Source organism: Nanorana parkeri, unplaced genomic scaffold, assembly GCF_000935625.1.
Source record: "Nanorana parkeri isolate BGI_ZX_2015 unplaced genomic scaffold, ASM93562v1 scaffold83, whole genome shotgun sequence".
Lineage (NCBI taxonomy): Eukaryota > Metazoa > Chordata > Amphibia > Anura > Dicroglossidae > Nanorana > Nanorana parkeri.
In genome coordinates this window covers 2298984-2315368 of record NW_017306351.1, presented here as the reverse complement: position 1 = coordinate 2315368, position 16385 = coordinate 2298984, and the positions used below count along the sequence as shown (strand labels likewise).

At 39.1% G+C, this 16385-nt stretch overlaps 1 protein-coding gene across 1 annotated transcript; it reads left to right on the top strand.

Moving 5' to 3' along the window:
• Positions 1-1176: 1176 nt before the first annotated feature.
• ELFN2 (extracellular leucine rich repeat and fibronectin type III domain containing 2) lies at positions 1177-3992 on the top strand. Its single transcript, XM_018552312.1, has one exon. The coding sequence runs from the start codon at positions 1245-1247 to the stop codon at positions 3660-3662; it is 2418 nt and encodes an 805-aa protein (XP_018407814.1). The 5' UTR covers positions 1177-1244; the 3' UTR covers positions 3663-3992.
• Positions 3993-16385: the final 12393 nt, after the last annotated feature.

Genomic DNA, 16385 nt, shown 5'->3' with positions numbered 1-16385 from the left:
CAACCCCCCCCCCCCCCCTCTCTGAGACAACAAACAGCTTTGTTTTCACATTGACAGTGTTCTGCAAGCGAACATCTGTGCAGGTTTTCTGACCTTAGCGGTCTTGTTCAAGGCAAATCCAAACACTGCCTACCCATGCAGCCATCTATGCAGCCGATAAATTGCTATTGTTTGTTTTAAGTATATGGCAATTAGAGAATGATAGTTTCTCTCACACAGCAAATAATAGCCTCATATATCAATACAAGAGGGATGTAGTTTCTGTGCACAGCAATGACCTATATTTATCTTCTGTGTGACTGTGTCAGATGTAGCAGCAATGTATCCTAAATTCATAAGGGAGCATTTTTCCACTATCAAAACAAAAAGAAGGGGGGGGGGGGTTCTGGAAAATCCTGGGCTTTGTTAATGTTTATTTACAGCTGAGAAATGCATCTCATTGGTGGGATATAGTTTTGTTTCTTGCCTCCTGCTATGTACTCTAATTTTCATCAGCCTCTACATTCTTCATTCTATCACTCTCGTCCTCTTTATCTTTCAGCCCACTGCCTTTGATTACTGCTATATCTCCCTCTAATCTCCCTGCCTGTCTCCCCCTCCTTGGCAGTGTGAGCATCATTTACATATCTATCACCTTTTCCACTTGCCTGTCTTTCTCTCCTTTCAAAATTTTCCTCTTGTTATCTCTCTTATTTTATATCTTCAAAAATGTAGCATCTCTTTTTTTTTCATGCCCATATTTGACATTCTGTCTTACTTCTGTATTTCTTTTTTACCTCCGAGCAACTGCCTTTCTTTCCTTCTCTCCCTCCTATTTCCTTCGCTGCTGACATAGCCTTGTCTCTCTTTCTTTCAGATTCTGGTGGCAGCTGGAGACGGACAGAAACAGAGACGGATTCATCTCTTGAAATCTACATCCCAGGGCACAGAGGCGGCTGGCACACTTATATACACAATCTCTGTCTTCTGTTCCCTGTCACCCTTTCCGTTCATTTTAACTTTCCACGGCTTGATAGAAAAACACTGGGAAACACAAACGAGTAACTGTTGATCGCTCACGGGGAGCTAACTGTTTGATCAGATAATATTATTGAGAAGAGACTTGTTCTCATATCCTGTCCCACAGAACATGATGTGCAGAAGTTTGTCTAGGACTGTCACACACGGACTGCGCTAAGCTTGGGCACAAATCTGCAGTCGGATATCATCTCTCCCTCTGTCTTATCATCCTTGTTGTCCGCAACATGTCATACTGGTGGTTCTTTTTGACACTAGTTCCTTTCTTCTGGTATTTTCCACCAGGGGCACAGAGTGATTGCTGGCTGATTGAAGGTGACAAGGGTTATGTCTGGCTGGCCATCTGTAGCCAGAATCAACCTCCATATGAAACCATCCCTCAGCATATCAACAGTACAGTTCATGATCTCAGGCTTAATGAAAATAAGTTAAAGATTATTGGTTATGCGTCTCTCTCCCGCTTTGGAAACCTTACAGACTTGAATCTCACAAAAAATGAGATATCCTATATCGAGGATGGAGCCTTTCTGGGACAATCCAACTTACAAATCCTGCAGCTTGGATATAATAAGTTGACCAATTTATCAGAGGGAATGCTGAGGGGTATGCCGAGACTTCAGTTCCTTTTTGTTCAGCACAATTTGATAGAGGTGGTAACACCAGGAGCTTTTTCTGAGTGTCCTAGCCTTATAAGCATTGATTTATCCTCCAACCGTCTAACAAAGCTAGATGGTATTACCTTTATTAGTCTTCAAGCACTTATGGCATGTGAATTGGCAGGAAATCCTTTTCATTGCAACTGTGAACTTTTTGGCTTTCTTGGCTGGTTAGTCATGTTCAACAATTTTACTCGTAACTATGACCGCTTACAATGTGAAAGCCCTAGGGAATTTGCTGGTTATCCACTTCTCAGCCCCAGGCCTCACCATAGTCGAAATGCCATAACTGTTCTTCAAGCCCAGTGCAAGAATGGAGGCTATGTACCACGTGAAAGGCCAACCCCTTTCATACCAAACTCTTTGCCTGATACAGATGAAAATTCTGGTTATAGCCCTGGGGATCTTATTTCATCTGAGCCAACTCCCACTTCTACCACAGATTCTTCTGGCATGCCAACTATTGAAATTCACCATGTAACAGGAAGTTCAGCCACTCTAATTGTCACTATTCCATACCCTTATAAAAAGATGTACATTCTGGTACAGTACAACAACAGTTTTGTATATGATGTTACAACCCTGAAGCACAAGAAAGAATATATAACCTTGGATAAGCTGAAGGCTCATATCAACTATACTTTTTGTGTAGCATCTATTCGGAACTCAAAACGCTACAACCATACTTGCCTGTTTGTATTTACTCGGTCCAAGGATAAGGAAGAATTTTCTCCCAATACTTCTACCACCACTCACTATATTATGACTATATTAGGTTGCCTCTTTGGCATGGTCATCATTTTGGGAGTAGTCTACTACTGCCTGAGAAAAAAAAGAATGCAGGAAGAGAAGAAAAAATCCCTCAATGTGAAAAAAACTATACTTGAAATGCGGTATGGTTCAGATGTTGACCCGTGTATTGGAGCTCATTCTTCCCAGAAGCTCTCAGAACATCCTATTCCCATCTCCCGTATATCTTCATTGCCAACATCAATTGGTGGGCTTGGAAGTGGAGGGGAGAAAGGAATGTCTTCCAAGCAAATGAACTCTCAGATGGGAACACCAAAAGGTCCAAAGGGCACAAATTATATGGAAATACGAAGTGGGGAAGGACTAGACAGAAATCAAAGAGGCATTTCAGGAGAAGAGGATGAAGAAGACTTTCGAGAACTGGATAATGGCGAAGGCTCAGCAGCTGAAATATCCACTATTGCTAAAGAAGTGGATAAAGTGAACCAAATCATCAATAACTGTATTGATGCCCTAAAACTTGACACAGCTTCTTTTTTAGGCGGGGGGGACCCGGAGCTGGGCTACGATTGCCAGTCAATTCCAGCCAGTTCTTCGGGTCATTTGGAAAGGTTGAGCTTCCTCTCTCCTCCCTACAAGGAGGGTGTGCATCCTCTTCAGCGGCAGCTGAGTGCAGATGCTGCCACGGTGACAAAGAAACGCTGCAGCATTTCGTCTAGTGGCTCTATTAAGAGTGCCAGAGTTTTCAGCTTGGATGTACCTGATCAGCCTCTAAAGTGTGACTCCAAATATATTGAAAAGAACAGCCCCCTTAACAGTCCATTGGATCGCCTTCCTCTTGTGTCCTCTGCAGGAATTCACCATTTAGATGTCAAGCCTTCTTATCACTGTAGTGAGCACCGTCACTCCTTCCCTGCTCTTTATTATGAGGAAAGTGCGGATACATTAAGCCAGAGAGTGAGTTTTCTGAAACCCCTTTCCCGTTCCAAGAGAGACTCCAGCTATTCTCAGCTGTCACCAAGACAACATTTCTCTGGATACTCCTCTAGCCCGGAATACTCAACCGAAAACACCCACAAGATATGGGAGCGCTTCCGTCCTTACAAAAAACACACACGAGAAGAGGTCTACATAGCAGCTGGACATGCCTTGCGCAAAAAAGTCCAGTTTGCCAAAGGGGAGGACTTGCACGACATTTTGGATTATTGGAAAGGAGTGTCTGCTCAGCAGAAACTGTAACTGATACCTAAGAGGGTGCTAAAGGCTGGACAGGGCTGTGGACACATTGAAAATTGTGGTACTGAAGCACTGCAGTTTGCAGTTAAAGTTTACATTGGAGGTGTGGATGTACCCTCAAAAAAGGAGGGGAGAAAATTAGATTTGTGAGCTCTGCACAGGGAATTTTCTGGCACAGACCTCCTTCCCTTTTTTAACACTTCTCCCCCTCGTCTCCATACACTGTGGTGGTGACTTTCTTTCCATTTATACATTTTGGTTTTAGAGTTATTTTTGTTAATAATATTATTATGATTAAAAAAAAAACATAGCCCAAAATGTTGCAAGCTGAATTCAAACTCTAACAGGGAAGAAAATAGCCATCTCTGATATGGTCAGTCCGCAGTGAAATATTATTCTTATATTGTTCTTTCTTCAATGTTTATATCAATTGATGACAATGCTTTGTGACACAAAATTGGCTTTGGATCTGCAGTTTAATGATACAGTGATTTTTATTCCAAGAGATTTGGAGAAAAGGCTGCTCAGCTTACATTAATGATTGCAGTGACCCTAAATGATACCTGTCATCATAAGATAAAAATATCTATTGCTATTATATTAATACTGCAGGGTGCACTGGTATGGTAACTATCATAGCCAGGAAAAGGATTGAGTTGAGTAACCGTAATGAACTGTATTGAAGTAAAACTAAGTTTTCAGATTGAGAGTTTTCAAGCCTGTTCCAAATTCAGAGAAGAAATGAATCTATTTGAAGTCTGGAGGTTTGCTTATAAAGACTTTGGGGAGGAAGGCACATTAGCCTAGATAGCAGCTAGGAATTGTTCCTAAAAGCCGGCTAACAAAATAGTTTTTGACATGTTGTTGACTCTGGATTAAAGGGGAACTGCAGGCAGGTAAGGTTACATAATATTAGACTGTATGCACTTGATATATTGTATTTCAATCACCATTTTTAACAAGCAGCACATAGGCCTGTCCAGTGTAGGTTAAAGGATATCTGCAATGATTTATGACTTATGCATCACAAGCTGATCGGCCTTTGGAACTAATACAGGTTAAAAAGTGTTGTGGGCATTTTTCTCTTTTTTGCCAGACGGTGTGTCAGAAGTAAAGTGTAGATGCATGTAATATTTGGATGGACCATTTAAATGGGTATGAGCAATGCAAACCAAGCTAGGGTTCTTCAGATATATCTCCTCAAAAGCCAGATGAAAGATCTTAAATGTCATGTAGATACCTGTATTTTGAAGAGTTATTAGCACACTATTGTGAGAAGCTAGAAAGAAGTCACTGCATATAAGTGCATTTCTAAGAAGCGCATCATAATACCAAACTACGGGAATTTCTATATATAACATTTATTAACAGTAAGGAGCCCATATTAAGAAGGCAGGCTTCATGGCCCCTTATCTTTAAGTATTGTTTCCAGCTCTACTTAACTAGAATAAAGAAAAAAACTAGTGTTGTCTTAGAGTAACAGTCTGTGCATATCACTACTTGCTTGTTTAGTTTAAAAAGAGAGAATGCCTAATTCTCTATTTATGAAACAGTAAAAGGTCAGTAAACCTATAAAACAAGTTAATTTATTGTGTGCATAAAGCTATACAATGCAGAAAATATCTGATATGTTTGTTAGGTTTTTCCAGGATGGCAAAAGTGCAGTAGTGTAAACAAAAATATATTGATATGGGTGTTATAAAATGGCACCATGCTCCTGTTTGCTTTTTTAAAGCAGACCTGTACTCTAATGTTTGGCTACAGTTTAATATAGTTAGTTTAACATATTCATGATTAGACGCAGCAGAGCAACAGGTAACAGGGCCTAGACGCTCTTTGCATTTCTAGTGCTGGTTCACACCAAAGTGTTGCGCTAAATTCACACTTAGCACACACTATTGTTAGTGCAGCTAACATGTGGTTCCTGTGCAAGGTGCATTGTGTTGCCATATCTGTAAAAAAAATACATCAAGGCAACTAGACTTGCTGCATTTTTCTTGAAGACGTTTCGCTGGTCAGCTGACTAGTGTTCTCGAATCAGAATGATTTGTATAAATATTCTCTGGGAATAAATATGGTAAATATGGTGATTGTTGCTCCGATCAACATAATCTGATAATCATAACCAGGATGGGGGACCTAATGGAGGTAAGGTTCTGATTGCATTTGCCTGATTGGAGCTAGCAGGTGTTATTAACCGGCCCACTATTCACCATATTTATTCCCAGATAATTTTTGTACAAGTCATTCTAAATTGAGAAAGCTAGACGGATGACCAGCAAAAAAACTTCAAGAAAAATACAGCAAGTCCAGTTGCCTTAATTTATTTTTTTACAGATATACCATAACCTGGATGAATGAGACATTGCAATTAAGAAACATGGAGCAGCTCTACCCTCTTGTCTCCAATCCTGCTGCTTGAACCTCAGTGCCTGGTAAAGCTTCTGCCAGAGCCTTCACTGAGCAATCAGTAGAAAACCGGAATGTGCAAGGGTATCCATCCTTCCAATACTTTATTTGCAAAAAGGCATAATAGCAGCTAGCAAACAAATGCTTACATGTCTCAGCCCCCAAACTGAGTCTTAGTCTTACCCCAGTTTGGGGGCTGAAACATGTAAGCATTTGTTTGTTTGCTGCTTTTATGCCTTTTTGCAAATAAATGATTGGATAGACGGATCCCCTAGGAGTACCGTTTTTACCGATTTCACAGACATTGCATTGCCAGTTTATTTGAAGGGCACACCAACGAACCTCCCAGAGGTTGTGCATTGCAGCGCAGCTCAACATGCTGTATGGCAATACCATATGTTTTGCATTAAGAAAAGTACTTTTTCCCAACGCACCGTATTGCAGTACTGCATATTGCACTGTAATGCACGACCACCAGGAGGTACATTGGGGTTCCTTTCAAATGAGTGAAAATGCAGTGAACCTTGCATATGGTAAATCTATCATGTGTTTAGGGCAACGCTTAGGTACAAACAAGCCTTTAGCCTTACAAGGGCCTATCAGGTGTTTTCTAGGTTTACACCACCCAATCCTGTATTTATTTGCATTGATGGTTTCTAGGAACAGTGGGCGCTATTCCACAGTGACACTGCGTAATGAATGAGAAAGCTGCCTTTGGCAAAAAAACAGCTCCATAATGATATATCATTTACCACCGACGTGTCTAACACTATTTAAAAGATAAGGTTACCCGAGTGTAGGTCCTCTTTAAGTTCTTCATATTTATTTTACAGGTTTGGAATGTCATTTTAGCAGATCATACAATTGTAATAGCACTTAGAAATACCTATACTTGCCATATTTGGTGGAACAATTACAACTTTCAGACCATGAATAGGGAGATCATGCAAGCAAGCCTGGCTTTGGCTACATACAAAAAAATGGTGTTTTTACTGGTTATATTGAACTGGGGAGGTATGAAGCATTCACATTTTTTATTGAACGCTAATGTGAGATATGTGTTATGACTTAAAATAAACACTGCATGCTGCAGTTTTAGCACCTTGTTTCAAGTTTGTAATAAAAGATGTGTTTGACTTACAGTACTTAAGGTTTAAATCAAGCCTTACAATATCACACAGCAGTATTACAGAGATATATGCACTACAGGTTAATACTGTAAATAGAAAAATCTTCAATAGCAACTTTCATTTTATTTCCAGAATCGATGATAGTTACCTGTTTTATATATTCTCCCTGTTGTCCTCCAATTTACGAAGTCAGCTTGCAACATCACTTTCTGTGGTGCACGGACTTACATTTTGTCACCTTTACATTGCCCGGTGTTTTCTTGACTTTTTAGAAGCTGACTAATATTTCTTAGGTTATTTTTTATCTTTATAAATGTACCTAATGCTTACAAGCAGTGGGCGTGTCCATTTTGGAATAAAAACTAATATCCAGCCTATCAGCTCACTTGAAAGTGGTGATATCAGTGAGTCCTGCTTCACAAATATCTGTTCAGAACACAAAATGGCTGCATCCATTGTCAGTAGGCGAGAGGAGCACTTTATGTTTTTTCTGCTGTATTTTCAAAGACATGCTTTGTTTTTGGCTTCTTGTTTTCTGACTTTTTTTTTTGGGTGGAATGGGAGTGTGGGAGGGTTTGGGAGAAAGGGATGGAGGGACTTGTACACATGGTTTTAGGCCAATAATTTTCAAACGAGGAGATGGGAACTGTATTTTTTTGCATGCATTAGTGTAAAACAAAAAACAAAAAGAACAAAAAAACACAAAAGTTAAAGAAAAAAAATGATTAAAAGCACTTGGCACAGTTCACTCTTAATGTATGACCAGCAGTGATATGTGGTGACATCCTGCCTGCTGGGAATCTGCTGGTATCTGGTGAGAGAAATGAAGATATACTGCTACAGGAATAGGTAAATCAGAATGTAATCATTTATATGCTAAACCTCTTTCATATACCCCATGGCACCTTTTATTTAAATTTACATTACATTAGCAAAAATTAAACCCAGTGGAAGAAGGCGTTTTAAGAGCCAGTATTCAAGAGAATTCAAGAGAATGCTGGCTGCTACCTCCCTTATGCACCTCATTTTACAAATTGATCATGAGTCAGACCACACCTATCTTTCAAAAACAACCTGATTCTGTTATTAAATTATTTTCTACTATATATTATATAATTTTGTATATTATCCCTTAAATTTCCCATAAATGATTTGCACACAACAGAAATCAAGCTCACAGGTCTGTGAAAGGTGCACAGAACTTGCTCCTCTGCCCCCACAAAGCCCCACAGTACAGCCACAGGCCGTGATCCAACTTTGAGCTACGCCACCTTCCATCAACAGAAAATGCAATAACATCAGGCAAAGCACCTCTCACCTTCTTCTTCCAAAAGCTTTATTTAAACACGTGGCAGCAGCACTACATTTCGCTTTTCCCTTTTAACACATTTCACCTTCTGCTGGGGCTTAATCGCAGAGTCATATATTGCTCTACGACCACTTGTGGCTGTACTGTGAGGTTTTGTGGGAGCAAACAGTCTGTAATTTCTAAATTCTATCACTTTACTCTTATTGAATAGTGTACCACTAGTGTACCATCAACTATACCCTGGACTTGTGAAAGTGTTCATTTTTAAAGAAAAGATACCATCTGGATGAGTGCTTTATTAATCCTAATTTTGTTCAAGCAACTGCTACAGTGGACAAAACGTGTTGAATGGGGAGCACTGATTATTTTTTCTTCTCTATATTATCTGCCATCAGTATTATTTTTAAGAAATATAGCACAGTTGACATGAGAAACAATTGGAGGCCATCTTTCTGACTTCCCCATCTATAAATACTAGTTGCCTGGATGTCAGACTGGCCCTCTTGAGTCAACCACCCAGAACAAGTACACATTTTTTTTTCTCTTTGTTTACTAGTTACAGGTTGATAGTTCTAAATGTAGTTGGTCAATATCATAGCCAAGCATTCTCAGATGATTGTCAGAAGGAAGTTAGTAATAGTGGTCCCCTCTTTCTCTTATGATATGTTTAATGTAAGATCTTTTGCTTTGATGTTTACAATTATGTTTCCTACGCTTTTTTTTTTTTAGAAGTCCTGGATCATCAGATTTCTTTTACTTAGCATTTATATACTTGTAGACCTGATTGAGGATTTCTTCAGTATTGTTAGCAATGTTTTTTTTTCAGCTTACATCATTGTTATTTTGACTGGTTTTACTTGCAGTATAGGTGCACTTTTAAACAAACCTCCATAGTCTACCACCTTGCCCTCCTCTTCAGTAAGCATATACAGTCCTAACATTCAGATACACAATGGCCTCTGGTGGTGCTGTGCTTCTGCTCTGAGAAGCTACACTGTCCCTCACATGCATGCCATGGACTACAGTAGTAAGAATGTCTTTAATATGCAGTCAAAATCTGTAATTACTTTTGAGGTTTTGATCAAGAGGTTGGAGGGCATGAGCTATTGGTTTTTCTTCAAAGCACACCTCACTTTAATGAACTTTTGGTACCCCCAAACTTTAGTGATTTACTTGCTTTCCTTTTGTACCTAATTATTTGTAAAACTTTCTTATTCAGCCATTTTGGTTTCCTTTTCTTCCATTTTTTTAAATGGGAATGTACTTCCTAAAATATTTACTAAGACTATTTAGTCAAATATTTGAGACATTTGTTGGTGTTTTACTGTATTGGTGTCCCAGTCTGCACAAATAATTGCTTCCCTCTTTCGATACTTCATTAATTCAACTCAAATGTCACCATATTATGGTTACTGTTGTCTATTATGTTCCAGGACTCACAGATGTTGTCTGGTCTATTGGAAATCACAGAAGAGCAGAGTTTCCCCTAAAGTTAGTTCATATACGCTTGTATGAAGTAATTGTCTTGTAATGTGGATAGAAATGTGCCCTTTAGTAGAACAACCTGCTTCAATTTCCCAATTGATGCCTAGATAGTTAAAGTCACCTACAAGGAGAACACCATTTCAGTTTCTGCCTTTTTTGTTTGTGTCAGCATTTCAACTGCAGCATAGTCAATAAGGTTAGATGGCTTATATGAATTCCAATAGGTAATTTTCAGTTACAGCTTTACCATGTATATTTACTAATACAGAATCCTGGCACAGTCTTCACAGATAGCTTCTTTCAGAGCTAGTCTTGACTAGATTTTAGAAACAGATAACTCTCTTCCCTTTTGTATTTTTCATCCTTTCTTAACATAGAGTAGCCTTTCATATGAATTATCCTGGTATAATACACATTTTGTGTGGAAGGCTTGTAGTTTTTTTTTCTTTTATTTTGTATATCACTTTTATTTTGTGGCACATGGGGGTTTAACCATTGACAATTCATGACAATCCTCCAATCACCTCACTATTAACCTATAACTCCTATTTACTGGATTCCCTATGATTTGCACTTTCTCACTTTCTTCCCCCTTCCTCCACAGAACCTAGATTATTTTTTTCCACACTCCTAACCATTCTTTCTCTTAACACAGCTGCACCTTCAATAAGATGTAGCTTGTTCCTAATATAGATTCTATAGCCAAATCAGAAGTCATACCAGTTCTCCAAGAGATGCAAACACTTTCTTACAGCACCATATTTTCAACCACTTAGTAAACGCCCAATGCTCTTGCTGCTCTCTGGTATAGCTCATGGCACTAGTAGTATATCTGGGTACTCTTGGGTATTTCTGGGTGTAGGCTGCAGCAGTAGCTAGTTATTCAGGTTTACATTGAAGACATTGGTGAGCTACATTATGGGTATCTGCTCACTGGCATTTAGACTGCATTTCTATTGAATTTGTTGTGTTTTGCCCTTGATCATCATTTGGATCTCTGTAAATGCCTTTAAACTGCACTAAACACATCTGAATGAAGCGTGTTCTATATAGGAATGTTAGAGGATTGTTTAGTGTGCTGTCCTTATCATTTACATTAGCAATTATTCCTAAACTTGAAGCTGAACTTCAGCCTTACTTTCAGTCTTGCACAGACGCACAGACTCCTTTCTTGTACTGCAATTGCTTACTCTGGTTTCACTACACACTGTAAGCTTCCTACAGAGTACATTAGAAGCTGCATCAAGTCAGTCTGCCTGGAGGATTTCCAGAATCATGTTGCACTTTCTTTCGCAGCTTAAAGGTCCCTGGCCTGATGCTTTAATTAATTGGATTTCAGTTCTTTCAGTCATGGAGGCTCAGCATCACATGTGGGATGTACCAAGGTGGTCTGCATGCAAATGCAGTCTGCCTAGCAATGCCCACTCCTTCAGACTGACATCCATCAACACACTTTAATATTTACATAACTGATCTAAAAAGCCCAGTCCACTGCTTGCATCAGGGTTGAGGGCAATTGAGAGGATTACGTCCCATGGAAATAAACAAAGGCAGATGTGCAGACTGGCTGGCAACCATGGCTCCCTCTATAGATTCAGTAGAGGAGTAAACATAGCCACCTAGAGACAGGAAGTGTCTTTTGCAGGATAAACAAATAAAAATAAAATGGAAAAAGTCTGAAAAAAGAAAACCAATTCAGCTGCCACATTCGAGGACAAGCTTTTTGCATGGCAAGCTGAAAAAAGCATAAAGCAACACAAACACTGGGCAAACATAATGTAAACACTGACTAAATGTTGGTGCACAGTACGTTTCATATATTCTCTCTTGAAACCTGCTTATGTGTGAGAAAATATTTAAAAATATTCAAAATTTCAAATATGAGTAAGATAATCGACAATAAGAAATTTTAAGCTACTATAAGTAGGTAATCACATTTAACACATAATTATCTATGCTTCCTAAGAAAAACAATAGAAATAATAATAATGACTACTAACGCTATGAAAAAGGACAGAGCTCACATTTGTATGCCCAAATGAGTTCCATCCAAAAGGCCATGTGCTGGCCAACACAGGCACACCATGGTCATCATCAGTAATCCAATGTATGTAACGTGCCACTCAACAGCCTGGACCTCGATGTAAAAAGTTTATTCCCAGGAACCTACAATGTCACAAGCATGACAAGATCTTGTCATCTGGATAGCAAACCCAATACAAACTATCATGACTCTGATAAAACACAATATGTAAAATGTGTAGAAAATAGACTGACTAAACAATGGAGATTAATCAAGCACCCATAGATTTAAAACAAACAGGCTAGTTCAGAAAAAAAAACAACTATGCTTACAATAAATCTTCAGAATTGGCCCCGGTAGGTTTTACATAAAACATTTGTGTATTGCATGCTTAGAGAGGGTACAACAAAAATGTGTTGCTTTATAGTAACAGCACATGTAATTTCCAGTGCAGTGGATTGTACAACAAATTATGTTGATGAATAGGGCAAAAGACTAGAAAGGGGGGCTGCTACATAGTTCATTTGATTCAAGTTTAGAACTGAACTCCAGGCACTAAAACTTTATTTTAAATATATTCCTTAGTAGCCATATAAATCTACTTTGTGCGTACTAAATGTTTTTTCAAACTTATCATCACAGTGATGTACATAGCCTTTGCAGAGAGCAGAACTGTGGGAGGGACCCAGCAGGCTCCACCCACTACAGGCTGCCTACAGAAAACTACAAGAGGGGGTGGAGGCAAGGCCAGTCACCCTGCAGAAGGACAGAGAGCAGCAGTGACTGGACTTTATTACAGGAAGGTCCTGCACAGAGGCAGTTTCACACTGGATTACTGCACAAATCTAGGAGAAATACACAAAGCACATCAAGATTCAAGTATTAATACACAAGCCTCTTGTATTTAGACAATATTTGTTCATCCCGGAGTTCAGCTTTAAGTAAAACGTAAGGAATAGGACTTATTTACATAATTAACTTCAGTAAGAGTTAAATTGACCAATCTGTAAACCCAGAATTAGTAAAAAGGTGCCCATTTAAGCAAACAAGGCACCTGGATGTTGTGAGTCAAAAGGCAACAGTTTTTTTAAGACCATCACCCTTATTCCTTGATCTATCCTGTACCCAAAGCACTACAATGTTGCTACTTCTGCTACAGGTCAGATACACATCTGCATTACCTGTACTCACGGTTATAATGTTCTACAACAGATAACTGTTTAACAGTATAACAGCTCCTACAAATGTTAATAGGTACAATAAAACTATTCTCTCAGTTCATGCCAGCTAAAAATGAATATGTCTTGGAAAATTTGTAAATGATTGCTATGAAAAAAGCCTCCGCCGCTCTCTAAATTTGACATGCTATGGAGCAGCATTGTGATATAACTAAGAATCATGTCTACTAATTGGGCAGCAATAACCTTGGGGACAGCCTTGGGGGTGCATCTGTCCAATAAGCAGGACAGAAGAAATAGTTTACCTCTGCCCTTTCCTACATATTATTGGTATGAGAATAACCCCAGGGCAAGTCAGTAATACATGAGTATCCTGACTCTAATTAGCTGCCCTGAGTCCCATCCACTTTCATAACAACAATTCATTACTCATTTTAAGCAAGAATGCTGAAAAAAACCCAGTGCTGTGTGATTATCATACCTGCTGTTGACTTAAAACCCATCTCCGGGCAAAGAGGAACCTTACCCTTGCAGTGGGGTTACTTCTGCACTGCAAGGGTTACGTTACGGACTCAAACCTATTACTCACCTGATTCTGGATCCCATGGCAGTCAGCGGTCACTTCTTTTCCCTCTCTGCTCTGGATATTGGATTGTCCTTCAACTTCAATGGATCTGCATAAGACATGATGACGTCAGCAGTCCGTAGACCACAGGAGCCCGGGGGAGAAGAGACAGCAAGGGACCAATCAAGCAGCCTGGAAGGAGTCAGCAGGGAACCAAGGATCAGTTAAGTAAAAAAGCGTTAATAGTGTCTCCTAGACAAAATGAGCACTTAACCCTTGCAGTGCGGAGGTAGCTGCAAGGGTAAGTCTTTTGTTTGTCCAGAGATGGACTTTAAACACAAATATATATTTCCTCATGAAATAATGTGTCCACTAATGCATACAGTATACACACTGCTATTTTAGTTAATTAAAACATATTTAAACCCCAAAACACAAATTAAATATCTTTCAGCTTACCATTTCTTAGATGTGGTGGCTGCATTAGTTTTCTTTTTTTCAGGTTATTTTGACCTGGCCATCCTGCAAATAAAATACTTCCTGTCCCTTTATGGCTACACTTTTATTTCCACTGTATCAATGGAAGGAGCCATGGTTGTCACACAAACTTGATTTCAAACATCTTTAAGCTCACAGGAATCGACAAGAACACTGCATTTCTGGCAAGATCAATAGGCCTAGAAAATAAAAACGCATGCAGCCACAACATCTAAGGACTGGTAAGATGTAATATATTACATTTTTATTTTGGGGTTTAGATATGCTTTAATTAAGTACAATGACATGTATATAAGTACTAGTGGACACATAATTACATAAGGAAACATATAATTGTGTTTAAAACCCATCTCTGGGCAAACAAAAGACTCACCCTTCTAGTGGGGCTACCCCATCCCAGTTTAGATAAGTTCTGAGAAGTGCTTTGCAGCAGATACAATCATTAAAGAGTTTTTATATGCTATTATATGCTCACATAAGTACACTCAACAGCCATGGCCGTATTTGGCACATGTGTCTATGAAAAATGTTCTAGCATGTTTAATGCCTGATGCTTGACTTGCTCTTATGCAGGCAAGTTGGTGGTGGTGGGGGCTACTGAGTGTATTTAACACTTGACTATTTTCCAGATCTTGGATTATTACAGCAGCTTGGTTTATAGTATGTGTTGCTAAAGCATGGTTGGGGCAGTAAAGCCACCCAATCACTTCTCCTTCCCGAGCAATGAATCCAGAAGCGCTCAACTGTGAGCACTTCTGAGTTCAGCGCTGTCAAACTCCAGCAGCTCTGGCCAAGGAAGCAGCTGATCGAGCAGAGTCTGTGCTTGATCAGTTTAAACAGAGTGCAAGGGCGACCCCTGATGTACCTGCACTATGTTCCATGTATGGGACTTGTCAGCTACTTTGTGATAAAAGTAAAATGAAGTTTAAAAAAATGTTTTTAAATAAAAAAATTTTAATCAAATAACCCCCCCCCCCCAAAAAAAAGAAAGTCCCCCCACCACATGTACACACACATACAATTATATACAAATACACACATGGCTTGCATGCATATGGAAACAACAATTGCGCAACACATATTAGGTAGTGCCGTGCACACCAGAATGAGAAGAATAATTCCAGTGTCATCATTTATGGTGAAGTCTAAATGGATGAGCTGTAATGTCTTTAAAATCTTCGCCTACTGACATTTTTGAGTCTGTAGTTTTTTGCCGTTTTGCAGTAGTATGCAGTTTTAAGGCTTGACATATTTGATATTTATCTGCTCCACACAACCTCATCTTTTATATTTTACAAAAAATAGGGATTATGTTGTGTTTATGTGCACAAAATGAATTTCAGTTTACTGTTTAATGAAAACAGATATTTGATAAACAGTTGCCCTAAGATCGTGTGACATAAAAATTGCAACTACTACCCCTTCATTCTATTTTCTCTCTGCTTTTAGAAAGTATGTAATATTTGATTGGTTTTAAGTTATCTTCAGGCCGAAAATGGCCATTTAAACATGTGTGAAAGATAAAAAAAATTACTCTGACAGCAAAAGGGTATTCACAGTTTTTTCAGATATACTGTAATGTCTTATATTGTAGTATACCGGTGTAACTGAGAGGTGGCAGGTAACAATTAGCTTAACACCAACTGGAGTAAACAAACAGGAATTTTATTGCAAAATTTCCTCCAACAGCATGGGTCCACATTAGCATATACAGCAAGACAGCATTACTAGCACTCTGCTATAACAGTTTCAATATTTACATGCAACCATGTATTATGGTAAAAGTTCCACGTGGTTGACACTCACACTTCTTCAGCAGTCCTCCAAGTCTGCTGGATATAAACAATTTCCAGCAATCCAATGGTTTTATCTCCCCCCAAGTCCCAGTGTAATATCAGTAACAGGACTGTCTACAGCCACAAATGTCCCTTTAATATTAACAGGGCTAGGTATCTTGGATTCTGGTCCCTTCTGTTCTCCAGGGCAGCTAGTTGCTCCTTCTTGGGGTTCTGGCCATGCAATTCCTGCAACAGTTCTTCTGTCCCCTGCTCACAGTAGCAGCATTCTTCCTTCCAGAACACATGTGTCCTCCCCTCCTTTAGGGAACCTCCTATATATATATATATATA

Bases quoted from the DNA above. Each gene is read 5' to 3' on its own strand.
- ELFN2 (XM_018552312.1), top strand. From the start codon at position 1,245: ATGTCATACTGGTGGTTCTTTTTGACACTAGTTCCTTTCTTCTGGTAT.